This window comes from Microchirus variegatus (genome assembly GCF_963457635.1).
Source record: "Microchirus variegatus genome assembly, chromosome: 5".
Lineage (NCBI taxonomy): Eukaryota > Metazoa > Chordata > Actinopteri > Pleuronectiformes > Soleidae > Microchirus > Microchirus variegatus.
In genome coordinates, this window is record NC_139806.1 from 13,922,927 (window position 1) to 13,949,922 (window position 26,996).

Consider the following 26,996-nt stretch of genomic DNA (forward strand, 5'->3'; position numbering starts at 1 on the left):
ATCACATTCGCCTGGATGGTAACACTCGGCTCGAGCTCGAGGACGAGGATTTATCCAACAAATGAAGGTGGGTGAGGGCGAATCGGGGCTTGTGAGCGGAGCGAGGCGCTCGGAGCTTTCCACCCGTGGATGCAGGGGGAGACGCGGCGGCGTGCGCTCCGTGCGCGTCCTGGGATAAGAGAGAGAGGGACAGAAAGAGAGGAGGGATACAATTCATGAACTAAATGTCAAAAAAGTTGTATTTTTTAAATCTTATTTGGGGAGTTGGTGAAATCAGAGTAGTTATTTCTCTGTGATTCCTTTTGATAATGGAATGATGTAGAGTGGCCAATTCTGTTTGATGTATATATCATGACACATGACAACAGTCAACATTATACATCACTTTAGACAAACCTGATACTTGAATCTGTGCCAGGGTCATTCTTCTATTGGTAGACAACGGCGTGGTTAAAGCCTGCAGGTGGAAAACAAACAAACAAACATCACTGTTAAACATTTTTGTTGGAACACTTTATGCTTTTTTCCCCCCTGAAACTAAATCTATATGTGTGTGGATGCGTTTTAGTGACCCTGTTGGATACCAGGACAGCACCAGGAGAGCTGAAATGGGCAGCCAGTCCTTCAGAGGGAGGGGTGAGTGATATATATATATTTCTTTATAGATAAGCTATTTACAGCCTGTTTTCTCTTTGGAAAACTCTCTCTCTCTCTCTCTCTCTCTCTCTCTCTCTCTCTCTCTCTCTCTCTCTCTCTCTCTATCTCTATCTCTCTCTCACACACACATTCAAACTGTAAATAATCTTCCCACAGATTTTGAAAATGTGCTGTTGTTCACCAAGCCTAAGTGCTAATATGAAAGTGCTGGCGTTTGTGTTTGGCACATGAAAAGGCAGAAACCAGCTTGGTGGTGGGTGTCCGTTTTAAGGGATATTTACTACTATACCTTTGCCAGAATGAATCCTGGGAAATATCCATTTAATGTAATCTCCTCTCATCTTCTTCTGCGTGATTATCCATAAGTCCTCTCACCATCATCATCCTTCTTTCTTTCTTTCTCTTCCCATTTTGCTTAGTGTCTCTCGCACCTCTTTGTTGGTTTAAGAGTTATTGGTGAACTTGACTTGTGTTTCTTCCCTCACCATGGTCTCATTCTCTCACAAGCTGCTTGATTGACAGGGTCCTGGTCTGCACGCACTGAGCTTTTGATTACACCCCTCCTCCCTCCCTCCACATCCTTTAGCGACAAACATACACACAAAACACAATTTCTCTGTGGTTGGGGGGCAAGTGCAAAGCATTTTTCCCCCTCTGACAGCTGGGATTTCTGTCAACTGACACAACACTCGATAGGACAAGACAAGGAGACATCGTACCACATGAAAGTGCTCATACAGCTCTCTTTTCTAATACACACAGAGACACACATAAAAAACGCCCACTACGTATAAGAAAAACAGTATTTTCTCACGTGTGAGTTCATAATTCTGAACGTAAACAACACAGATGCAGCGACGATACTGGAATTTTGTTTTGGCTTATACTCACTTTGATCTCAGCCAAAAGTGTTACATATATTAAACATACAGCAGTACTCGCAGTAGTAGTACTTAAATAAAATGAAATTCACATATATCCAGTACTGTGCAAAAGTCTCAGGCCCAAACTAGCTTTGTTTGGCCTCGTTGATGCAAAAATATGATTTAAATTCTGCAATTTTAACTTGTGTGACGTGAATGAAATGCTCAAAGAAGGCCTGGCATAATAGTCCCCTTTTTTTTTTTTTTTTACAGCAGCCATTTTAGGAAATCGTAAGACAAACACAGGTGTTACCAATTAAATGAACGAGGGTTCCACTCGAGGTTTTAGAGGTCCTACGATTGGTCCTGCTGCACCCGACACTTGAGCCTGTAGAAGCAGTTTCTTTTTCCAAAAGTCTTTCTATTACACTTTAATAGCGCACACATAGTTCTTGTATTTTTCTGCTCGCATTCTAGTAAAGAGTCATCATAGCGTCGCTAAAAAAACAAAGATAATGGGTTTTTGCACAAATTCGTCTGCTATGGTATTTAGAGGGCACACTTTACTGCACTTTCAACAATAAACTTCACTGTAGATGCATCATTATAAAAAATAAGGCTGACTTTAAAAAAATATGGATGAAGTAATTAAATTAATTGGCAAATTTGCATGAAAAAGTCCATAAAAAGATGTAGCGCCAGCATACACATCAATATCATTATATCAATACATCTGTGATTGAAAAACTCCAGCCAGTGAGATTGTGACGTATTGACAGGGCCCCATTGGACACGCACACACCCTTCTCTTTCTCTGTCTTTCGACATGGTGCATTTTGGATGTATAAGGCTCACACTTGGTGGTGAAAAGAGAACGTTATTATTCAGTGGCAATAAAAAAAAAAAAAAAAAGAAGCTTGTTTGCAGTCGGGCGGATCAGCGGTCATTTGAAGGGTCGCAGTACAAGGCAAACAGTTGACTCTGTGGAGATTGATGGTTCTGCGAAGGTCGAGACTGTTTCACTTTTATGAAAACGTGGTCTGTCAAACCTTGGGAGTTGCAACAAATCTGAACCGCTGTTTATGGCCGAGTATCGGTGCAGATATGGATGTTAGCCTGAGCTTTGAAATGAAGGGAAATTAAATTTACATCAGCTTGTTTTACTGTATCTATGATATCAAACATTGAATTCGAACACTGAATGAATCTCCCATTTCATTTATGCTTCAGACAACCAGGCTGATCATTTGCATTTCAATGGTGATGATTAGGTTGGGTCAACCTTAGGTCACTAATTTCATTTTGTGACTTTAACCTTATTATAATCATCACTATTGACTTATGCTCCAGGTAGATTTAGTTCAAGTGACGTCTCTGCTGGTGCATTCAGAAAACTCTACGATCTGAACGTGTCAGCAGACGCTTCCATCCTTTCACAATATTTGTGTGCGGTTTCACTGTCGTTGCTACTTGGCAGCTGATTTACAAGGTGAAGTTTTGACGCAGCAACTGTTTCAGTGATGTTTTCCGACTATTAATATGCACTAAAACCAGTGGATTCCAGGAACATGACTGAGTTAAATAATGAGTGAAGTGCGATGTAGTCATTGCATGCCCTCACAACTGTAGGTATACTCAACAAAAAATAAAAACGCACAAACTTGAAATGGTGAACAAAAATTAGAATGTCATGACATTTGCTCAGATTCTCGATGCATTTGTTTATGGAATGTTTTGTTTTGCTCAAACCCAGTAGTCCAGTGTCACTTGACCACTCCTACATTGTCTACAATCTCAGATTGAGTATTTCAACTCACGAGAGTCATGTAGCATGGCAGAGTGGTGGTCAATATGCGTGACCAGTACACAGACACTCCTTATGGTCTGGTCAATAAAAGGGCACACCAAAATGTGGACTTTTATCACTTGTCAATATGCCACAGATGTCACAAATCATGTGGGAGCGTGCCTTTGGCATGCTGAGTGCTGGGTTGAGCGTTACTGCTGTGGCAACACAACTGAATGACGCCGTATTCACCAGACATGTCACCTATCGAACACCTTTGGGATGTTCTGAATAGGCGTGTCCGGCAGCGGGTTCCAGTTCCAGTTCCCCAGAACGACAACCTGGTGATGTGCATGCGTCACCGGTGTACAGCTCTGCATGAGGCTAATGGTGGACACACACGTTATTGAAGTTTGTGAACTTGGATCATGTTCTTCCTGCCACTTTATTGATAAAGTTGTACTGTTATTTTTGGACAGTTACTCTGTTTTGTCACATAATAATAACTACAAGTTTTCCTTCCTGTGTTTATATTTTTGTTGAGTGTATTAATAGAATTGTGTGTGTGTGTGTGTGTTCATTCTCAGTGGGAAGAAGTGAGCATTATGGATGAGAAGAACATCCCCATCAGAACATACCAGGTGTGTAACGTCCTGGAACCCAATCAAAACAACTGGCTCAGGACAGACTGGATCCCTCGGTCTGGTGCACAGCGGGTTTACGTGGAAGTCAAGTTCACGCTCAGAGACTGTAACAGCCTCCCCGGTGTCACCGGCACGTGCAAGGTACAGGAAAAGATGCTTAAAACGTGTTCTAACAGAGACTAATAAGAAGAGTATGAAGCAGTAGAGACAATAACAAGGATTCATTTTTAAAGACTTGACTCGTCATCATGGTCAGAGAGGAGATGAGCACCGATGATGATTAATGTACTGACACTTAAGTCTTTGTTTTTTTTGTCCCTCTATCTCTTCTGTCTCGTAGGAGACGTTCAATCTGTACTACCACGAGTCAAACGAAGACAGGGACAGCTACATCAAAGAGAGCAGCTTCATTAAGGTGGACACTGTGGCAGCAGATGAGAGCTTCACCCAGGTAACGCTAATCAACCCAGTCAGGTAGTAAGTTATTTATCCTCTCGTCTCCGCTCACTTTAATTTGCCCTTATCTTGAAAATAAAAATGCGTGGCACTAAGGTATATTTTCTTAATTTTTTTGTTGTAAGCATTTTTTATCTCGCACATCAATTTTGCCTTCTCAGGAATTTTGGCAGGGAACTTTTGTCCTTATTATATTTACTTCTGATTTAAGCATCACTGGGGCATTCAACCTTTTCCCACCTTTGCAATCGATAGAAGTTAATCTGGCTGAGGACCAAATGCTGAAAAAGTGAAGATCGGCTGTGGGTCAGCGGCAACTGCCATTCTGGGTTAAATGTGCTCCATTGATGTAATAGGAGCTGACACAGTTTATTGCACATTTCATTAATCTCACCCCCTCCTCTCCCCTTTATTTTTCAGGTGGACGTCGGAGACCGCATCATGAAACTGAACACAGAGGTGCGAGATGTAAAGGTCATGACTCGGAAGGGCTTCTACTTGGCCTTTCAGGACGTCGGTGCCTGCATCGCTTTAGTTTCTGTGAGGGTTTTCTACAAAACTTGCCCGCTCACCGTCCGTAACCTGGCAACCTTTCCCGACACTGTTACCGGGGCGGATACATCCTCTTTAGTGGAAGTCAGAGGGTCTTGTGTCAACCAGTCAGAAGAAAGAGAGGAGCCTAAGATGTACTGCGGCGCTGATGGAGAGTGGTTAGTTCCTATCGGCGGATGTCTCTGCAACCCGGGATATGAAGAGAAGGGGGGCGCGTGCAAAGGTAAGTAATGCCACGGAATTAGTTCGCCATGACTTCTTCCCGTGATTTGTTGTTTGTTTTTGTGATGCCGCAAATTGGATTCCTCTGTTCAGCTCCCTGCTACCCTGTGTCGCCACTCATTAGTGCCACGTCTTGATAAGAAACAGCCATTAGTGCTTGTCCAAACAAAGTCTTTGCTAATGATGGAAAACAGACATTTGGTTTGTATACTAATGAACACCTGCCTGGTTATTCAATTCAACAAGTTGTTTTCTGTGAGGAAATTATGTCTTTATTAAGTTATGTTGGTATTGGAAAATTTTAAAATTGTATCCGGATTTTGTCGAATGCATGTCCATTTCTTGGTAACACAAGACTTCATTGCCAATATAATCCATTTTAGTTCTCTCAAGGGAATTGGAATTCTGATTTTTGACAGTTGTGCAAAGTCAGACATCATAGAGGCATAGTTAGTCGGAATGTTCTTATTCACTTACTTGCCAAGCGATAGTTTAATATGACTTTGTAGCCAGGATTTTCTTACCGCAGCATAGCTTAGCTGAGAGGAAAGACTGAAAACAGAAGGGATCGCTCTCTCCAAATCATATCAGCACATTAAAAGCCACCAGTTAACTCATCGTATCTTATAAACGCACCACTTGTTGCTTTCCACAACACAACATAAAATTTTTATATGCACTGATAGGATTTAGTCATCGCCAGACAAATCCTATCACTGCCTTCCTATTCGTGTGCTAGGCAAAACTAGGGCTGTGCAGTGGCAAGAATTTGGCAGGACAATACACGATAGTCTGTTTTAAGACAGAAAAATGGTGTTGTAAAAATAACAGTGTTAGTTTCCTAAATGATATTCAGTTTTCTTTGTCGAGTGAGATCAGCGGAAGGAGGGGTAGAGAATTAAATGGACAAAAGCCTGCTGTGATAGTGATCAGAGGTGCAAATACAGAAAACTGTCAAGAATATTTCTGTATTGATACAGTGCTTTTACAAAAACAATCAGTACAGTCTTATTATTGTGATATTTTACACCCGCAGCTATACAGTCTTTTCACGAGAGCCTCATTATGAGGGAAATTTGTGAGGATGACATGGGTGATTTCTTCAGCTAATTCTTGCAGAAACCAAAGCAACATATTTCCAAAAGCTATTACTTTGAATTATTCATTCATCACTGGTTGTAGCAGTAGCCCTAACGACTGTGAAGTTTGTTGTAAAATAAGTAGAAGACAACGTCTCTTGACTGTAATGTCTCTTTATAGATATCGTAATATAATCCAGTAGCCATATCTACTGTATTATATGTCCAATGCCCTTCATTTGTAACATATAATCTTCTAGTTCGAAGTCCTGCACTAACAGTCTTGTGGTAGAAACTCTCCAGTCTCAGTGTGAGGTGTTCTGACATGACAGCAGCCATCTGGACACCACAACTCTCTTTCTGTAAACGTACAAATGTGGCCTTAGCTTTACAGTAACAAACGTACAATCTGTTCACACCCTTTCACCAACATACATGTGGTGTGGTGAGGATGACGTGTAATTTTGTTTGGAAGTGACTGTGTTGTGACAGAGTGGTGTCTGCGTGAGAGAAGTGGGCCGAACGGTGGACAACAGACTTGGTGGAGACACTTTTACAACTTTCGCTCCCCCTGTTCAGTCACACACACACACACACATAGAAAACATGTTCACTCACACAGACACATACGCAGATGGACAGAGACCAACAGAGAGAAGGGGGAGAGCGACTTGCTGATCTGCACCCTCAGTTTTATTTATGAGGCCTATCCCAGAGGGCTAATTGTATAACAAACAGACCCATAACTCAAGGGGAGAAGAAGAGGAATGGAGATTAAAAGAGAGCGATGCAGTTGTTGCCAGTTGGCGATAATGGGAGAAAATAATAAAGTTTTCTCTGTACAACAGAAAAAAAAGCAGCCGCCAAAATTCTAGACGTGACAAATGTTCTCTAAAACCTCCACCCTGCTCGCCCCGTTTGCTCCGACTGAAAAGGGGAGGAGGTTCGCGGGGAGGTCTGAAAGATGTTCCTCTTCAACTAGATTTAGGAGAGACCCTTGACTCTGTTGAACCTCCAGCAGCTGTGAAGTGCCATCTATCTATATGCTGCTCTCTTCTTCGTCTCCCCACTCTCACTGGCTGTCAGGTTGTTGGCCGGGCTCAGCTGTCTCAGTGGAAATCCATCAAAGTCTAGATGAATACTGAATGCTGCTCAGCGAAAACTCTGACCCTGCAGTATCGGTGGGCGCCGTAATGCTTCTGCCACTTAAAGTGGTGCTGAAATTCGGGCAAGGGAACGCGAGAGAGAGTGGAAAGTCTAAGCAGGAGCGGAGGGAAGAAAGCAGGTAGATTTGTGAGGGGGTTTAGATGTTCTGTCTGTGCTCTCGTCGCTGAGGTCAAAGGGTCCCATGCAGCCTCGGGACTAGTGTCTGCACTAAAACAGACTCACGAGAGACAGACAGACGCAGCTTAGACAGATACACCTGTTATTGCCAGCTGTGCTGATTCTGAACAATGAATGTTGACAACAAAAAAAAAGCATCACGCACTTTCACTTTGTGGACACAATTGCTTAAAGGAGTAGTGCAGCATTCTAGGGAAATCTCTGTGTTGTTAACAATGTGTTGTTTAGTGTCGGGAAGTGACTTCTCGCTGCCAAGAAGAAATAACTTCAATTGTAACACCACAGCGGTGTAGTTGTACATACCCTTGATTGTTTGTGGCCCGGGGGGCCAGATGTGGCCCGCCACGTCATTTTATGTGGCCCGCGAGTAATTAATTGGTCTTAAAAATCTGTGTTAAAATAGGTTTATGCTGCTTTAAGGCATGCATTGAACATAAACTACATTTCCCACAATGCATGGCGATTGTGTTACCCGCAAAGTGACAGCACCTCCACTAGATCATGTAACATTGTATATGCATCATGCGACGAGTGAAATTGAATTTTCAATTGTTCGACACCCCTGTTTTAAATGGAGCCAGCCTTGGTGTCTGCCCAAATAAGTTTACCATGTCCTGGTTCTACCTTAATATTTAAGTGATCTAACTAATGAAGGAATGGAGTGCACACATTTCTGAGTGATTTTTTTTTTGTTCAATTCTTTCAGTGGCTGTATCTGTAGGAGGCATACAGAGACTTTCATACAAGCAAACATGTAGAAGTGGTTCATTCCTCGTTGTGTGTTGCATAACACTTTTCCATTTTTTAAAACTCAGGTACAACAACCACAAACTTTTGCATTATTACTTTGTTAAAAAAAAAAAAAGTACTGCTGCATCGAATTGCTAAAGCAGGGGAAATGTGAAAAGTTCATTTTCAGTGTTGACGGAGTATACTGCGGATGGAGAGGAAGAGGGGAGAACCTTTAGAGAGGAAGAAGGGATTAGCCGCTGAATGGGGCGAGAGGGGTATTGAAAGAAAGCCGCTGACAGCAGAAGGCATCAATGCAGAGCCGCCCCTCCCCTGCAAGGGGTCCGTCATCGGGTGCAAAGGAGACGAGCAGGGGAACACAAGAGACAGGGAACTCCCCCTCTTTTTCAACCCGTCGGTTAAGACCGAGGTCATGGCTGACCCTGATGAAGACGTCAAAAACGCTGACTGACAGCCGCGCGCACGTATAGAGTGTGAGTTTTGGTGCAAAGTACAGGGTCATGACCGAGATAGATGAAGATGTCAAACGTTTGACAGCTGCGATCCGTCTGGGAGGATCGGAAACGAGGGTGGAGGGACGAGAGGCGCGTGAAGAAAGAACAGAGAGCATTTGAAATGTGGACGGCTGGAGAGATATGGCAGAGGAGCCGCCTACTTTTTGTTTAACGGTCTCACCACGGCCCTGTTTTCTTTCCCTCGCTCTCTCTCCTCTGTGTTCATGGCCCAGAAGGGTTGGAATGTGTCTATGGACGACATATCTCCATCCACAGAGATTTCATGGTCTTCTTTCCAACGCACCTGCAGAGTCTCCTCAGCAACATAGAGCGTTTGAACTGAAGGAATGAAAAGAGAGAGAGAGAGAGAGAGAGAGAGAGGATGGAGGCAGAAGGAAGAGGGGAGCCACAGTGAAAGAGAGATGAGAGAAAGAGTCCGTAATCGCTCTATTCAGTCCCTCTAATTATTGCATCGCATTTCTGGACTCTGCACATGTTGGATTGCAAATTCATTGTGTGCGTGTGTGTGTGCGCGCGCATGTGTGTGCACTGTATCTCCAGTTTTATGCCGAACAAAGCCTTCCCACCCATATACTCACAGTTTGGAGGATTGCCTGGGAATGCCTAGAGAGTGGTGGGGCAAACAGAGACTCCGTGTGTGTGTGTGTGTGTGTGTGTGTGTGTGTGTGTGTGTGTGTGTGTGTGTGTGTGTGTGTGTATGTGTATGTGTGTGTGTGTATGTGTGGCAGGTTATAACACAGGCAAAGATAGTGGAATGGCACAAGTGATTGTTTGGTGCAAGCCAAACCCAGGTGGTGGGAAATGGTTTGCATTCCTCCATGACAATCAGAGCGTCAGAATGAGTGTGTGTGTGTGTGTGTGTGTGTGTGTGTGTGTGTGTGTGTGTGTGTGTGTGTGTGTGTGTGTGTGTGTGTGTGTGTGTGTGTGTGTGTGTGCCATTGTCTTTCAGTCTCAGGTTGTTCTTAACACAGAGGAGTTTTGCCAGCTCTGCCAGGCCCCGTCTGTAGCTCCCTGGCATGAACACAAGCTCTGCTTTCTCTCAGTCACCGTCTCTCTGTCTTGCTCTCATTATCCCTCCCTTTCTCTTCTCCAACTCTTCCCCCTGATCCCTGGTCAGAGGTGGGGGGTGCTGCTGCTGGTGGCGGGGGTGATCTGAGTGTGATAGGGAGGGGGGGTTATTGTTGTAGAGCCCCTTTCACATGCTAATGATTGGACTGTTGGCTTTGGGCAGGAGTACAGGCACCCACCCACACACCCACACACACACACACACACACACACACACACACACACACACACACACACACACACACACACACACACACACACACACACACACACACACACACACTTACACAAACCACCAGTTTATGTGAGTATTTAAATTTAGAGAACCTTCGAGCTGGGGCTTCCATTGAGCACATTCCACGGGTTTGAAATCAAAAGAACAGGATAGAAGATCTGAGATGAATGTGGCACCAAGCTAATCAGGAGCGCGATTTTGATTTTGCCTCGGAGGCGAGGATTTCTGTCAATGAAGGCATACAGTCGAAAAAAAGAAGATAAGAATCGCGCCTTCCCTCCAGCGATTCTTAGGGTTTTAATTAACAGGGCCTGACCCCTGTGATTAATAGTGCCCCGCCTCCTCGTGTGGCACTCTATCAAGCCATCCATCCATCCGTCAATCTGTCCCTCCCTCCATCCATCACAGAGACAGGTGTCAGGCTGCAACGGTCAGGGGTACTTCCTTCCGTCTACACCCCCTCTGCTGAGAAGGAACAAGGGATGATGACAGATAACACGGGGTCAAGGAGAATACACACTCACAAGCGTGCACATGTACATACAGTGTGTCAGGCCACGCTCTGCGAGGTGGATTTACTACGAGCTGCATTAGCGTTATAGGTAGTGGAAGAATGCATAACATGCAAATGAAGACAACGCTGATATTAATCAAAGGGCACATTTCTGTCTCTCTGCCTCGTCTCCTCTGTCTTTCTCTGTTCTCCTCTTTATCTCACTCCCCTTGTCAGTCTTTTACCCACTGCCTGTCAACCTTTCCTATCTTTTACACTTTCTCTGTTTAGTCACAGCTGCTTACATCTATCTATCTATCTATCTATCTATCTATCTATCTATCTATCTATCTATCTATCTATCTATCTATCTATCTATCTATCTATCTATCTATCTATCTATCTATCTATCTATCTATCTATCTATCTATCACACTGAGATTTTTCTGGTTTACCCATCCCGATCGTTGTCTTTCTACCACCCTTTAACTTCCAAATATTCCATCCTTAAAGGCGAGGTAGCATAAACTCCAGAAATGCACCGTCTTTGTCTTCTGTGCAGCAGCTTCTTCTATTTTTCTGGGTTTAAGCTCATGGCGGGAACTGGACCAGTCTGGGCTGGTCCAGACTGACCAGATAAATGCAGCTGACCAGATAAATGCAGTAGTGATTCGACTCTCAACTGGATTATCTGGGTGTGTTAGTCGTGTGGAATGTGATTTAGTACGATATCAGTCCAGTTTTAGACTGGACCGTCACAATAATTTTATTTTTTCTTCTCTCAGAATGTAAATGTACTAAGTATGTGTGTATGTTTGTGTCCATATCACTCCTGGTTTACTGGTTCCAGCTCATGCTCTTCCATGGCCTTCTGTAGCGTAGGGTTAATGTTGGGTTAATGACACCCTTATGAGCTCTTATTCCAGGTCAGCAGCACTGCACTACCCCCCCCCCCCCCTCTCTCTCTCGCTCAAAACCAGTGCTAAAAGAGGCACAAAAGGCTCTGAGAACAGAGACATGAGAGGGCAATGAAGGAAGTTTATGGCTTAAAATACTTGCTCCTTTCTTTCCTCCATTCCTGCATCAATTTGTTCCCCCCTGTTAAAGACAAGGATAGAGAATTGAGTGAGACAGAGACAAAAGCAGTGTGCTACCCCCAGGCAGAGTCTTGTTGAACCCTGTAATCAACTTTCAAATCCTCAGCAGGTCAAAGACTTTCCTCTGTGTCTTTAATTCCCCCTCTTTCTCGTCCATGGCTGACCAAACTACTCACGATTAAAAGCAAAAGGCATGTGCAAAACAACCTGACAATGCTAATATTGTGCTTTATCTGGCATCAGGCGTTATCAGCGGTGAGGATGAGATGAAAGCCGCTCTTATCAACTGTAAAAGTATTTATGGATTTACAGGTTTCAGGTTCACGTTTCAGCGGTGTGGTCTCATTTGTATTGGTGTCAGTATTGAGCTGCAAACACTGTGAGTCAGCGCCACAGCTTTGTCAGTGCTTCAACACTGGGAGGGATATATGGGGATGCACAAAGAGTGAGCAGAGACACGGAGTCATATAAGTGGAGATGGAGAAGGAGGAAGCGCACATGAGGAGCGAATGAGGGATGTTGCGAAAAATGTGAAAGGGAGGGCAAGTGACTGTGTGAAAGAGCACGTCTATGGAAGGCAGGATGGTCGGTGAGAGTCGATTACAGAGGAGACTTCCTCTCTCATCCTGCTGATGAGAGTGTCATAAAGCATACTGACACACTTGAACACACACACACATCATTCCCACATTCCTATCCACTCCCACTGGGATGTCTTTATCTCCCATGGAAATGTGAACGGGGTGAAAAAAAAAAAAAGAAGAAGTGGAGAACGCCAGGAAAGATGGCGGGATTGAGAAAGGAGAATGAATAGGTCGTGATGATGAAAAAGGTGTTGAAAAGACTGATTGCCGTCGAAACAAATGAAGGATTTCCTTCAGAAATTAAAGAGAGGGGAACTGGCACTAAACGGGCACACTCTGCCATCTCCTTTGCTTCACCAGGGGATGTCAAGCGGTATAATTATGCACTCATTTATTGTATTGTTGCTCTGTCAGCGCGTGAACTCCTTGGTATATAGAGAGACGATTTCTCCCCCTCCTCCTCCTCTCCCTCGTCTCTCCTTCTCTGTTTCTCACCATTTGTGTATTTAAATGTCAATTATATTTGTGTGGGCTGCTGGCTCTGTGGAGTTTTGATGTGTTCACATCTAGTGTTTCTGGGGAGTGGGAGCTGATCATTAAGCCTTCTTTTATGTGTGTTTATTTTTCGCTCCTGCAAAATAATACAAAGATAAAAGAAGCAAAAAAAAAAAACTGCTTCTGACGCTCGTGCTCCATCTATTTCTTTTTTTTTTTTTTTCAAGATTGATCTTTGTACATTTTTGTCTGAGGATACAGTTTCCCTTCAAAGAAAAAAAGAAATGTGTTGATTAACTTTTTGGCCTTTCTAAGCAATCAATGTGAAAGTCACCAAAGGCTAAATCAAGAGGTCAGGGGTCAGTTGAGTGGAGAATGCACTTCTCGTGACCTGCATCTCTCATTAAACTGCACTTTTAATTGCCGTAAACTTACTGATAGTTGGGACCATGTTAAGTATTTCCCGGAAATAACAAATATAATGAATTATTTTCCCTTCCCGTGATATATTCATTCAGAAATCTTCATACTATGTCACCACACATGCTCCTCGTTATTTTGATTGCATGTTTACTCTGGCCAGTCACTTAGTGAAGTGGTGCAGTTTTATCTTTATAAACCGCAGCAGGCAGATTTTCAGACATGTGTGCCCAGTAAATGACTTCAACTATCAAAAATGTTGTTGAACAATCAATCAATCAATCTGTCAATGGAATAATCGACCGTTTAACCGATGCTTTCAGTTGGAGTAAACCCACCATCAATGCATTTCTTCACATACTTTAACGTCCATCATTCTTTAGTGTATTTCATAAAGTTATAGCCGTTGCCGTCATAACTCTTGTCCATATCAGTATTTTAGTATTCAGGGTTTCTTTTAATTATTGTTATTGCTTGTTACCAATGTATAGTGTTAACCCCAAAGTATTCTCAGACAAACCACATTTACATTTAGTGATTCAGTAAGTTTAGTACCCACCACCCACTGCCACGGAGTTTCAGACAGTCAGCTTTGAACGTTATTGATTTTTATTTGTGGTGTACAGGGGGGATAAAATGTGTCTCCCTGTGTGTCCTTGTCTCTCTGCAGCGTGCTCAGCTGGCTTCTACAAGGCCAAACCGTCAGACCCGGGATGCTTTAAGTGTCCTCCACACAGCCACTCGCTCAGAGACGGGGCAACTGTCTGCGACTGCCACTCTGGATTTTACCGTTCTGACAGCGACCTTCCCTCCATGGCCTGCACCCGTAAGGACACGCACACACACACAATATTTGCACGCTATTAAGACGAGGCAGAAGCGACTACAGACATTATGTGTGTGCATTGCTTGCAAATTGTGCTTTATTGTTTCTCAACCTCTCAATCCAGAGCAAACAAAGGGAGACACAAACTTGTCTGAATGCCAGCCCTGTTTCATGATCCCATTACTTATGACTAAGCCACCATCTCCATCCTGTCTGGGAGTGATAACTAAAGAAACTCCCTCTCTCTCTCTCTCTCTCTCTCTCTCTCTTAGAGACCTCGGTCTGTGTGTCATAAACTTAATTATGCCTATATACAGCACATGGTTTCCCTTCGCCTGGGAAAAATGAAAAGGCACACACACACATGCACACGTGCACGCTCGCACACACAGAAACGCCACAGTGGAAACCATCCCAGCCATCAAATACTCTGAACAGTATGGTTTTTGAGTCTAATGCCAGATGTCTACATTTCAACCCCTGCCAGCATCTATCACAACCCCCCCCCCCCACACACACACACACACACCCAACCTCGACATTAGCTTCTTCTTCCCTTATGTGTAGTGCAGAATGTGCAGTAAACACACGCATGTGGTTGGAACTGTTCACACTGAGGTTTATCCCCCTGTCTCCTCCTCAGAGCCGCCCTCAGCCCCACAGCAGCTCATCTCAGTTGTGAATGAAACCTCGGTGGTCTTGGAGTGGGCCCCCCCTCGGCGGCTTGGAGGACGTAGTGACACCAGCTACAGCCTGGAGTGTCTCATCTGTCAAACGGGGAGCCACAGTCAGACGGCTGGTAAAGCTCCCCCCAGGAACCGCAGCAGCGCTCAGCCCGAAGTGCAGCACAATGCCTTGGGGATGCAGTCGGACCAAGGGATCGTAGGAGCGGAACTTCAGCCAGGGAGAGGAGTCTTCCAGAGCAGGCCAGTGCCTGCAGATTACCCGAGACCCAGCTCTCAGCTCTGCCTGCCCTGTGGCTCTGACGTGCTCTTCTCTCCCGGCCAGACCGGCCTGAAGAACACCAGGGTGGTGGTGAGCGAGCTGAGGGCCCACACGCACTACACCTTCATCGTCCATGCGCGCAACGGGGTCTCCCAAGCCAGCGGTGCAGGGGCAGCGCAAAGTGTGTCTGTCACTGTAACCACCAACCAAGCGGGTGAGAAAGAGCACTGTGTGTGTGTGATAAATGTGTTTGCCAGACTGGTGACCGTTGCACTAACACAAAATGTGCTTATACACAGTATGTTGTCTGTAAATGGGTCAGCACAATACAATCTGCTGTTCAGTGCTTTCAGGTCCACAGGGGAACAAGGCCCCCAGGAGTAATATTCAAACCTGAGGAAGCACGCCATACAGTACAAACTCTATACTGTATGCAGTTTAAATATAAAGTGCATGAGAAAGGAAGTGTCCCCTCAAAAATATAGTCCAAATGGTTTGTAAAACCTTTCAAATATATGTGGTGTTGAAAGGTGAGATGAATTAGCTCTTTTGATACAAATGTAATTATACTTTTCTCAAAAATGCAGGGCCACACGGTCGGTGCAGTGGTTAGCACTCTTGCCGGGTTCGACCCTGTCGGAACAAGGGTCTTTCTGCATTGAGTTTGCATATTCTCCCCGTGTGTGTGTGGGGGTTTTCTCCGGGTTCTCCGGTTTCCTCCCACAGTCCAAAAACATGCAGATTTGGGGGATGAGTTAAATTGAACACTCTAAATTGAGCATGCATGCACAGAGGCGTTTATGCTAAAGGTGTTGTTCTTTGCCGTATTCGCCTCAACGGCAGGGGGCGTAGAACCAAATTATACAGTCAATAAGCAGGAAGTCTGCCGGAATAAACGTTATGCTGCCTAGCAACAGTAGTAAACAACAACTTTCTGCCATTGAATTTTCGGATATCGCTTACATTGGTCTTAAATTTACTGTCCGTCTCTCTGTGTTTCACGTATTGGTACAGCCATCCCAGCTCCATCAGAATCACCATAGGCTCGTGGAAAGAGTGTTTTTCCTCACGTTTTTTCACGTCCTACTGCAAAAACCATTGTCCTTTTGTAACGTGGTAGCAATCTCCTTCCAGGAATTTATTAAAGCCATTTGACTGCTTCGGTGCTCTCGGACAGAAGGGTCATACAAATTCTTGTACAAGCGGACCTGCTTGGCCAGTCTTCCATTGAAAATGAAGAGTTGGCGCGCGCCACAGCTGACGAAGTTACAAAAATTCAGAGGTGCACGCCCTAGCGCTGCGACACCTTTTGGAGCTTAGGCGCCCGATCCGACACAGGATATGATCTAATTTGTGTTGCGGGCCCGGGAACACTACAGCGACCATAAACCTAGCTTGAGAGTGAATGGTTGTTAGTCTCTATGTGGCCCTGCGGTAGAACCTCATGTGGAGGATAAAGCGGTAGAAGATGGATGGATTCTCAAACATGCTTCACAGTTACAATCACACAATATAGAAGATTAACTTTTGCTTAAAACGTTCATTGATCAAATCATACGTCACCATATCGTAGTGGACGAGGACGCCGTGTTGAACAAACAAGGACACATCCATCCACAGAACAGGCAGAGACACCAGCGCCTCCATTAACAAGACAAGAGCACGTAATGCGGCTATAAGACACTTTTCTTGCTCTCTCAACTAGAAAAGTGTGCTCTTACTATCACTGTCACAGTTGCCATAGTTATTACTCTGTCCTCCTACACCTAACAACTGCACAATTAATTGTAGGGATGTTCTCAAGAGGATGTCAGACGGCACTCTTGGAAATGTAAATCACTGACTTAAATACAAATAGAGCTTGTTGAGGGGAAAGTGGATGCAATGAAAAAGTCGCTTACGACGCTACGCAGCAAAAATGGTTGACACATAACAGCCCCGGTCTATCTGAGTGTGTTGACCGGGGGAAACGTTCAGGAAAAAAAAAATCACTCAGGTTTTATGGCGTGTTTCATTTTAGCTGTGAAAGTGTCAGCTGGTGTGAGGCGTTTCATCACACATGCTATCCATTATTTTCCAGAGTGTGCGTTTCCCTTTTGCACGCTCCTACATCTCAACTGTCACCGGTGCAAGACTTTCTTTTTTACTGTGGCGTTTTAGAAACGAGCACACCTGCTTAGTGCCAGGTTTCCCCCGGGAAATAACTTAGCTGTGTGTGCACAGCGTGAGAGCATGTCAGGGACGTGTCACGTCCAACCTGTGCCACCATATGGCCCGGTATCATATGAACAGCCACAAGGGGGGACACACACTATAAAGGAATGAACAAAGGAGGCAGGTAAGCGGAGAGAAAGTGGAGAATAGGCCTTGTCACTGTGGAATACACAAAAAAAAGAGATTTAGGTCAGTTCTCAGGTGCAGGGTCAATGGGCTTGTTGAAAAACAGGCAGCATACATTCCTTTGGAAGTGACGGCAGTTCCTGAAACCATTATTGACATCATAAGCAGCATCACAGAGCCGAAAAAGTTACGCCGTTGTGTCTGAATTCTCTTTCTATCCCTCGCAGCTCCCTCTCCAGTGTCATCCATCCAAGCCACTGATGTCACCAGGCACAGTTTGTCGTTGTCGTGGCAACAGCCAAATCAACCCAATGGGGTCATCCTGGAATACGAGGTCAAGTTCTATGAGAAGGTGAGCGGCCCGCAGGTAATGCAGCGCAGGCACCAATCTGGAATGTCAATATGCGGGCACCGCTGTTTGTACATCGCCGATGGTGGCGATAGATTTGCAGTCAGGGACTGGAAAGAGACCCCATCTTTTTTTTCTTCCCCCCCTCCCGTCTAATCAGGATCAGAGGGAGAGGTCGTACCGCATAATGAGGACCTTCTCTCGCAAAGTCGATGTCACGGGTCTCAACCCCCTCACTGTGTACGTGTTTCACGTGCGTGCTCGCACAGCTGCCGGATATGGAGAGTTCAGTGCCCCGTTTGAATTCTCCACCAATTCAGGTATTCTGCCAATAACGTTCAGTGGGGGGGTTTTTTTACGTTGTGCATTGATGTTAACGTGATGCAGTAATAACACTCGAGTTTTTGTGTGTGTGTCCTCCCCATTTAGATCCATTCCCTCTGATTGGAGAAGGCATTAACTCTGCCTTCCTGCTGCTGTCTGTCAGTGGGGTTGGAGTTTTGCTGCTGATATCTGCAGCTGTCTTCATCATTAGCCGCAGGTATTTTCACACACACACACACACACACACACACACACACACACACACACACACACACACACACACACACACACACACACACACACTTACAGAAACATATACAGTATGCATAAGTCTCCATACAGGCATGTGTGCTCCCTTATGAGTTCAAACATTCCCATCAGTGCATCACTAACACTAACCTGTCTGCCGGCTCCTCCTTAACCACTGCTTTTGAGCCAAGCTGCCACAAACAATGCACTCACTTCTCCAGTTCTGTGTGGCTAAAGTTCTGTGTGTGCGTGTGCGTTACCTGGAGCTTTTAACAGGGATTATAGTGGAGACAGTGATAATCCCTTTGTCCCTGACTTGTCATTACCGTCTCTTCGCCAGCACAGCTTGTGTGTCAGCAGCTTCCCCCCGATGTGCGCGCACACACACACACACGCGCGCGCACACACAGACTAGCGTTCGCTACTGCTCACATGTTTCTGACAGTTTCTTTGTTTAATGGAAAACACCTTTTATCTCGCACTACCTGAGGCGTCGCCCCTCCTCCCGCTCTCCCTTAAACGCTTTCATCTGCTCGCGCTGTCGCTCTCCTGCAGCCTCGTTGCTCCCCGCGTCTCATTCCTTTTTTTTTTTTGCTTTCACTGAGGTAAATCCTGAAAAGCCCAATCAATGCGGGAGTGGGAGCTATAGTGTGTGTTCGCTTAAAGCTGCAGCGCATAACTTTTTGTGGGTTCTTTTTTTTAAGGGTTATTATTCCGCCTCTGTTGGGTTGAGTGGAAAGGGAGCTTGGTTTGAATCCTGATATGTATACCAAATTCACTTGTAATTTAACGTCATGTCATTTCTTGTGTTTTATAAGGAGAAGCAAATACAGTAAAACAAAGCACGACTCTGAGGAGGAGAAACATCTTAACCCAGGTAGGTTGCACATACACATATTTACCCGCAGTATATATACCGTCAAAAAAACACTATGCTTTTTCCTCTCCTTCTCTCAAATCCACCTGAACGTTTTTCTATTTGCATAACACATGCAGCAGTTATACAACTCACGTGTCACCCTCCTCCACATAACTCCTTCTTCTTGACAGGGGTCAAAATCTACGTGGATCCGTTCACCTACGAAGATCCTGATCAGGCGATCCACGAGTTTGCCAAGGAAATTGATGTGAGCAGTATTCACATTGAGAGAGTTATTGGCATGGGTAAGTCTGGCGGTATTGATTGATCACACACACACACACACACACACACACACACACACACACACACACACACACACACACACACACACACACACACACACTCACACACACAAACCCACACACATGCTTACTTGGCACTGACTCTGCTGTTTGTGTGTAGGAGAGTTCGGCGAAGTGTGCAGCGGACGGCTGCGCGCGCAGGGGAAGAGGGAGGTCTACGTGGCCATCAAGAGTCTGAAGACGGGATACTCCGACAAACAGAGGAGGGAGTTCCTGTCTGAGGCCTCCATCATGGGTCAGTTTGACCATCCCAACATCATCAGGCTGGAGGGAGTCGTCACGAGATGTGAGTGGTAGCAGTATTATTTGGATGTTGTCCAAATGTGCAGGTGGTTACTCAGCCTGTAATATTTCCGTCTCTTTATCTGTTTAGGCAAACCACTGATGATTATCACAGAATACATGGAAAATGGATCATTGGATGCTTTTCTTCGCGTATGTACATATTTCTTTTGGGTTTTTTCCCCACCATTCTGAAAACGTTCGCAAATCACAGATAGAGCATTGCTTCGTACGGTGCTCATCTGTCCGTAAACGTTTCAGAAACACGACGGCCAGTTCACGGTGATCCAGCTGGTCGGCATGCTGCGTGGCATCGCCTCCGGCATGAAGTACCTGTCAGACATGAGCTACGTTCACAGAGACCTGGCAGCTCGGAACATTCTGGTCAACAGCAACCTGGTGTGTAAGGTGTCGGACTTTGGCCTGAGTCGGGTTCTGGAGGACGACCCAGAGGCTGCGTACACGACGAGGGTAAGAAACGACCAGAATGAATATGGAAGCGAAAGCTTGATTCGTGCATATGCTGTTCAGGTGCTTTCATGTTCTTTAGTTCACACATTATTCACTGGCCCAATGTAGGAGGGCACGGGCACTTACCTTTCCCCTGGAGGGAAGATCCCCATCAGGTGGACGGCCCCTGAGGCTATAGCCTACAGGAAGTTCACCACGGCCAGTGATGTGTGGAGTTACGGCATCGTCATGTGGGAGGTTGTTTCCTATGGAGAGAGACCCTACTGGGACATGAACAACCAGGATGTGAGTTGTTTTTTAATTGTTTCATTGATTTATTTTGTGTGTATGTGAAGGTTTAAATGCAGATATTACATATTATATCTTTAAATTGTAATGCAGTTAGTAATTTAGTTCAAATAAAGTAAGATACTATAAGATCTAAAAGGGAAGATGGTTCAAAACAAAAATATTTTAAAGATTTTGTGTCTAAATGACAATTATCAGCATACGTAAAAGTAAAAGCAGTTTTTTCTGCAGTCCCAGTTTTTGCGTGTGACTTTTTGACTCTGTACAGTCCTCGCATTGGACTTAAATAAACCAATTTAATAGATAAATAAGGATGAATAATTGAAAATGGGCAGCTCATCTTTAGGCTATTTAAAGAGAGGAGAAAATAACCTGCCCTCCATATTGCAGTCGAACCCAGTGTCTTTGACCCCTGCTCCAATTCATAAATTATACATTTGCCTTAAATCATGACGGCCAGAAATTCAGGGCTTTTTTTTTTTTCTGACCAGTCGCAGGACATTTTACTGAAGATTAATTATTGTATGTCGCTAAAAGAAAACATTGAATTTCTGTTGAGTGTTATCCTAGCGTTTCTGCGATCTGAGACAAGCAAAATCCCTTTGTTATCAAAGCTCATTATGTTTAAGAAGGACAAAAAGACAGTATGGTACGTGGACATTTGCAAACATAATTGAATTAATTTTCCAAACTTCTTGATGAGATGTTTTTTAGACATTTTATCCATTGTATTTTCACAAATTAGTACAGCGTTCGCCTCTCTCTCTGTCTTAATCTTGTTTGATTTAGTGAAACTCTGCAGTGTCGACTTACTCACAACTAAAGCATCATTAATTCTCATCTTAACACATAACTCCACTTTCAAGGCAGCAGATATTTGAGTTTAATTATTTTTATTTAATTTAGTTTTCTTGTTTTAAGTGGTGGCTTGATTGTTGTTGGCAGATTATTTTCATTATTTTGATGACTTTTACAAAACCACATTGTGGTTTTAATTTCTTCTTCTTCAAATCTGGTTGTGTTCACACATGGACTCACGCAAAGCAGCTTCAGTCTTCTGTCTGGTTTCGTAATACTTGTTTAAAACTGACACAAAACCTCCTCTTCTGTTGCGTTCTGAAGGTGATTAAAGCGATAGAGGAGGGCTACCGCCTGCCTGCTCCCATGGACTGTCCTGTGGTGTTGCACCAGCTCATGTTGGATTGTTGGGAGCGAGAGCGAGCAGAAAGACCCACCTTCAGCCAGATACTCAACATGCTGGATAAGCTCATCCGTAACCCTGGGACCCTGCGTCGGACAGGAGGAGACAGGTCAGTACACCAGGCACAAGACACACGAGTATTCACATTTATACTTTAAACTATCGTAACAGATATAGTTACATCAAAGGGATACTTGAGTAAAAGTACAAGTATCTTACCAGAAAATGACTTTGGTAGAAGTTGAAGTCACTTTTTATAATATGACTTTTAATTAAAAGTCTTAATTAATTAATTAATACTTAAAGGTCCCATATTATGCAAAATCAACTTTTTTAATCATTTAAATCCTTAAATTTGGGACTCTGGAGGTCCTATCAGTCGACAAAGTGTGAAAGGGGACAATGTGGACTTCCACGCTCATTGGGACGTCACAAGATGCTAAATTCCTGGAATTGTTGTCTCGCCGAGCTTCGCTTTATCCGTAAAACACACGAGATTGTTGCCGAGGGCAATGGCATCCGAAAACCGGAAGTCCTCGAAAAGTTCTATTCTTGGCTCCACAGTGCAGCACAGAGTTCTACACAAACTTCCAGCCTCGGAGGATTTATCTGTCCAGTGGATACATGTTATATATGACGGCAATGTGCCTGCTAGAGCCTGTAAATGATCACTTTTCCAAATGCTAACTGCTGTTAGCTCCCAATAGCCTCTGTGGTTGATGTAATTTCCTGTCGCTTAAGTTTCGTTTTTCCTTGAGCAAGTTACTTAAAGGTGCATTATGTAATAAATCTAAAGCAACGGGCCATAAAATCCTCCTAATATGTCAGAGAGACTCAGTAATAATATTCCTATAACATACTGAACTCACCAACAACAACAGTACAGCCAAAATATTTTCATAAAAAAAATATATTTTGCAGACTGCAAATCATGTTTATTTTTTGAAATCATGTTTTGGCATGTGGCGCCACCTACCGCTGCCTACCAATCATTGCAGTCAGTAGAGTCTCAGCTGCCGATGGCAATGGCAGAGAAAACGAAACCTCAAAGAGCTCGGTATTTTGAATTTGAGTGTAGTAACCGTTTTTGGCCACATTCTTACATATGGCGCCTTTAATCCCATGTTGAAGCGTGTGAATGGGTGAAATCTATAATGTAAAGCAGCTCTTCAAGACTAGATCTATATATAAAGATCTATATAAATACAGACCATTACCAACTCTTCTTCTGATTTTATCTGGTAGTATGGATATGTAATGGAGTAAAAGTAAACGTTATAAAATTAACTATAAATGATATATATATATAAATATAAAGAAATATAAATAACAAAGTTAAGTACAGCTACGTGAATTTTAACAAAGTATTTGTACTTTGTTCCATTACAACACTGCATATGCATCTCTTCCAGTTGTGCTTTTCGCATATCCATTTCCAAACCTCTGTATTTTCAGACCTACACCCACAATACTGGAGCCAGGGCTGGGTTCAGAGGTGTGCGTGTCAGTCGTACCAGAGGTGTGTGTGCCGGAGTGGTCGGTGTGCGAGTGGCTGCAGTCCATCGGTTTGGAGAAGTACACAGACACGCTGGCAGCGGCAGGATATACCGGCCTCGACAGCCTTCTGACTCTAACACACCAGTAAGTGTAACCACGTGAAAATGGATTGAAGTGAGAGTCACTTTGGCGTACTTGCTCATCGCAATTTCTCACTGCAAAAACCAGCAGCAGCGGTATAAAAAAAAATCCATCACAACCCTGAACACTCTCAAAACTGGCAACTGAAACTATCGCCATGACAACGCCGGATGAAACGGATGAAATGTAAATATGTTTCCCTAATAGGTGGCGTTGAACTGATCATGAGCTGTTAATGAATTAACGTGTAAGACATGTGCTCACGTTAATGTGCTCACAGTGGACAGATTTGTATTTTAGAAGTGTCACCTAAAGGCAAAAGAGTGCTTGTTCTGAATGGGAACACACAAAATACTTGACTCTGATGTCACAGAGTGGGCTGAAATGCAGGAAATGGCCCAAAATGGCAACAGAATTGTGGATAATTCTCGACAAACTCACCTTGAAGGGAAGTGCAGTGCGTTGCACTCGGTGGTAAACACAAAGAGTGAGGACTGGAAAAAAGTCAGCTGGACGGCAGCTGATGAGTTTGATGGATTATCAGCTCCTGTGAAAAAACAAAATTGAACAGGAAGGTGTGGGAAACGAGATGACACATCTCAACGGGTTTATTCTGGTAAAGGAAACTTACAACAGCGGCTGTGTGACGATCCAGCAAAGCACACAGATCCCTCTTCAGTTCGTCCGTTACATCACATGCATTCAGTACAGTCGCAGCATTCGTTATTTAGTCAAAGGCATTTAAAGAATTACTGGTTATTGTTAACCCTTAGTGCTCACATGGCACAGACCTGTGCTGCTGGTGCATTCATGGTAATTTGCCCTGGGAATAATACACAACTCCTTATATGGACATCCTGTGGGTGTGTGTTTATAGGTCACAGTCAGGCTTTCAAAAATGTGTGTTTTTTCATCTTCTTTTGTGTTGTTGAGTCAAAGTTATGATTCATTTTATATCACATTATTTCACACATTATATAGAGCATTTTTAGAGACACATTTTTGAACTGTGACCTATTTCCAAATGTCACAAATTCAATCCAATTTAAAACATTTTGAGCACTTTTTGCTCAGGTGTGTTTATATTGTTGGTGAAATGAAATATATATTCCACCTGATTGCATAGGTTGTGCAATCAGGATATGTGAAAAAAAGAATATAAGACACTGTGTTGCACATTCTTATAGCCTCTGTATATACTGTATGTTTTAACATAGTAATGGAAAAAAGCAGCCAACATGCTCTGTGTTCTCAGGGTGAAATCCTTTTATTCTAATCAACAAACAGTACATTTAGTGCAGAGAGAAAACTGTGCCTTTACATGGATAACATATTGCTCTAATGCAAAGACCTGAAAGTCTGATGCGAAAGCATTTTCATATGACATACAGTACATAAGGATGTGGTTTCTTGTCAATATTGAATCCCTTTGTGATTCAACTCTTTTATGCGCGTTATAAACACTCTGTAAGACAACAGCGGTCAGTCTACAACACAAAGGCATAAACTATATCAGGCTGTGGCCACAGAGGCAACTTGATATTATGGTTGTAACTTAATTGGTAGACAGGGTTGTCTATTGATAGAGAGGTTTGTGGGTAAACATGGGTGCAGACGAGTCGCTGAGATTGTTTAAGTTACTTTGGAGGACAGAATATTGAGTGTTGGTTATTGTTTTACGAGAATTTGATCAGGCAATCAGTGCGCTGCGACAATTTCCTATTGTTCCAAAGCCATGGTGTTTGGGATAAGGTCGGTTAGTGCCATAAAGGTGTTTCTGCGGTGACCTTTGTCCTTTATCAAAAGCCATCACATTGGACGAAATATCAAATCGCGCGAAATGCTGCAATAATGAGCACATCCACTCCCGTGAAATCACATTCCTAAGGTTAAAAACGGGTTAGATGAAGTCACAGTGAGCATGTTTTGTTGTTTTTTTACCTCCGCCAAGGAGTTTATGTTTTCGCCGGAGTTTGTTTGTCTGTCAGTTAGCAACATAACTCGAGAAGTCACGGACGCTGTCTGACCCAGGCGTGCTGGCAGGGTGTATTTTGTAGGCACTGTTTCTACAACTTTTCCACAGCATTTTCCCCGTGAATGATTAGGCTAAAATATTCAAAATAAAGATTGTAGTTAGTTTTTCAAAGTCCAAAATGGGGGGGGGGGGCTTTGTTGCCTTGGTGGAGGTCTGCTCTCTCCTAGTGCTTTTCTAGTTTTTAATTAAAATCTTTTTTTGTGCATAAACAAAACATTACGAAGGAGTCTCCTCGTCGGTGTTGTTCCCTCCCTAGAGAGCGCGTTCATGAGAATTATGACAGCCAGCCAAACATGAAACACTACGCCTCCAGCTGTCGCCATCACACTTTGCTTTGTCCTTTAGATCGGTGTTTCTCAAAGCCACTTTTTTTAAATCTACCCCAACTCATTTCACAAAATAAACTGTGACAAGAGCAAATGTATTCATAATGTAACATTTTTAACTGTCATTTCTGTAACACCTATGCTGTATTTACACAGGGAACTACTGCTAAATCACAGTGACACATGTACAGCATGTTTGCTGTGAAGTTACAGTCATTTAGGATTAAATAAATACAGTAACTTGCTGTGGAATGACAGTATCCGGGATACAGTGATTGGATGGAAACGGACTCACTCATTTTGCTGCAACTAGTAGCCAGTAATTAACCTTTTCTATGAACATATCTAGAGATCTGGTTGACAAATTATTATATATATATATATATTATTATATATAAGGTACAACCTGTCACAGTAATACATAGCATACTGGCTGATAAGTTGCAATAAACAGTGTTAATAACTTATCTAGACACAGATTTTTGCTATTCATTTACATTTTAAACAGACAAACCAGCCATTTTCAGCCAAGATATCTGTTTAACAAAAGAAATACACGTGAAAAATATTTGAATCTGCACATGTCTCTTTGGATAATGCATGCTGTAGCTGTCTGTGTTTGAACATAATATATCTTTTGTCTCTGCACCCACAGGGAGATGGACAGACTGGGAATAATCACACCGTCACACCAGGACATACTAATTGCTAGTGTGCAACAAGAAATGCTGTCTCAAATCCAGCACATGCAACACACAATGGTTCCGGTCTGAACTGCAGAGCGGCTACAAACCTGCTCGGAGAAGAATTTAATTTACCTCATTCATGCACTTTAGAGGGACTTTTTTTTTTTTCATCAGAGGAAACACGAGAGGAGAGGATTCATGTAAAAAAAGAAAAAAGAAAAAAAAGAAGTACAGACGACCGAGAGAGAGGAAAAAAGAGGAAAAAAGCAGCACTTTCATGAACTTCCGTCCTGTGGAGTTTTCTTAAAAGATATAAATAATAATAAAAACACGATCTGGACGTGGCCACGGAGAGTATTGAGCTACTGAGAGCTTAGACTGAAGCCTCCTCTTCTTATCCAACTCTGTTTTTCATTCTTTTATCATCTGTTTTGTGAAGGCAGATTTGTGACGGTGTGCAAAAGCAGAATGGCTTCTTTTTGATTTTGCTGCTTTGGGCTTGACTTGAATAAAATATGTTTCATGTTTGCTTGTATGTCTGCGTGTGTGCGT

The 26,996-nt window shown here is 43.5% G+C and overlaps 1 protein-coding gene across 1 annotated transcript; it reads left to right on the top strand.

The window, feature by feature from the left end:
• Positions 1-26,531, top strand: LOC310927509 (ephrin type-A receptor 4-like; the record flags this gene model as incomplete). Its single annotated transcript, XM_083889810.1, has 19 exons — positions 1-67; positions 569-636; positions 3,894-4,091; positions 4,291-4,401; positions 4,827-5,181; positions 13,931-14,086; positions 14,730-15,245; positions 17,599-17,723; positions 17,881-18,040; positions 18,150-18,261; positions 19,112-19,170; positions 19,344-19,457; positions 19,618-19,803; positions 19,891-19,952; positions 20,061-20,270; positions 20,379-20,555; positions 21,681-21,868; positions 23,215-23,400; positions 26,414-26,531. Exons 1-19 carry the CDS (start codon positions 16-18, stop codon positions 26,529-26,531), a joined length of 3,153 nt encoding a protein of 1,050 aa, XP_083745936.1. The 5' UTR covers positions 1-15.
• Positions 26,532-26,996: the final 465 nt, after the last annotated feature.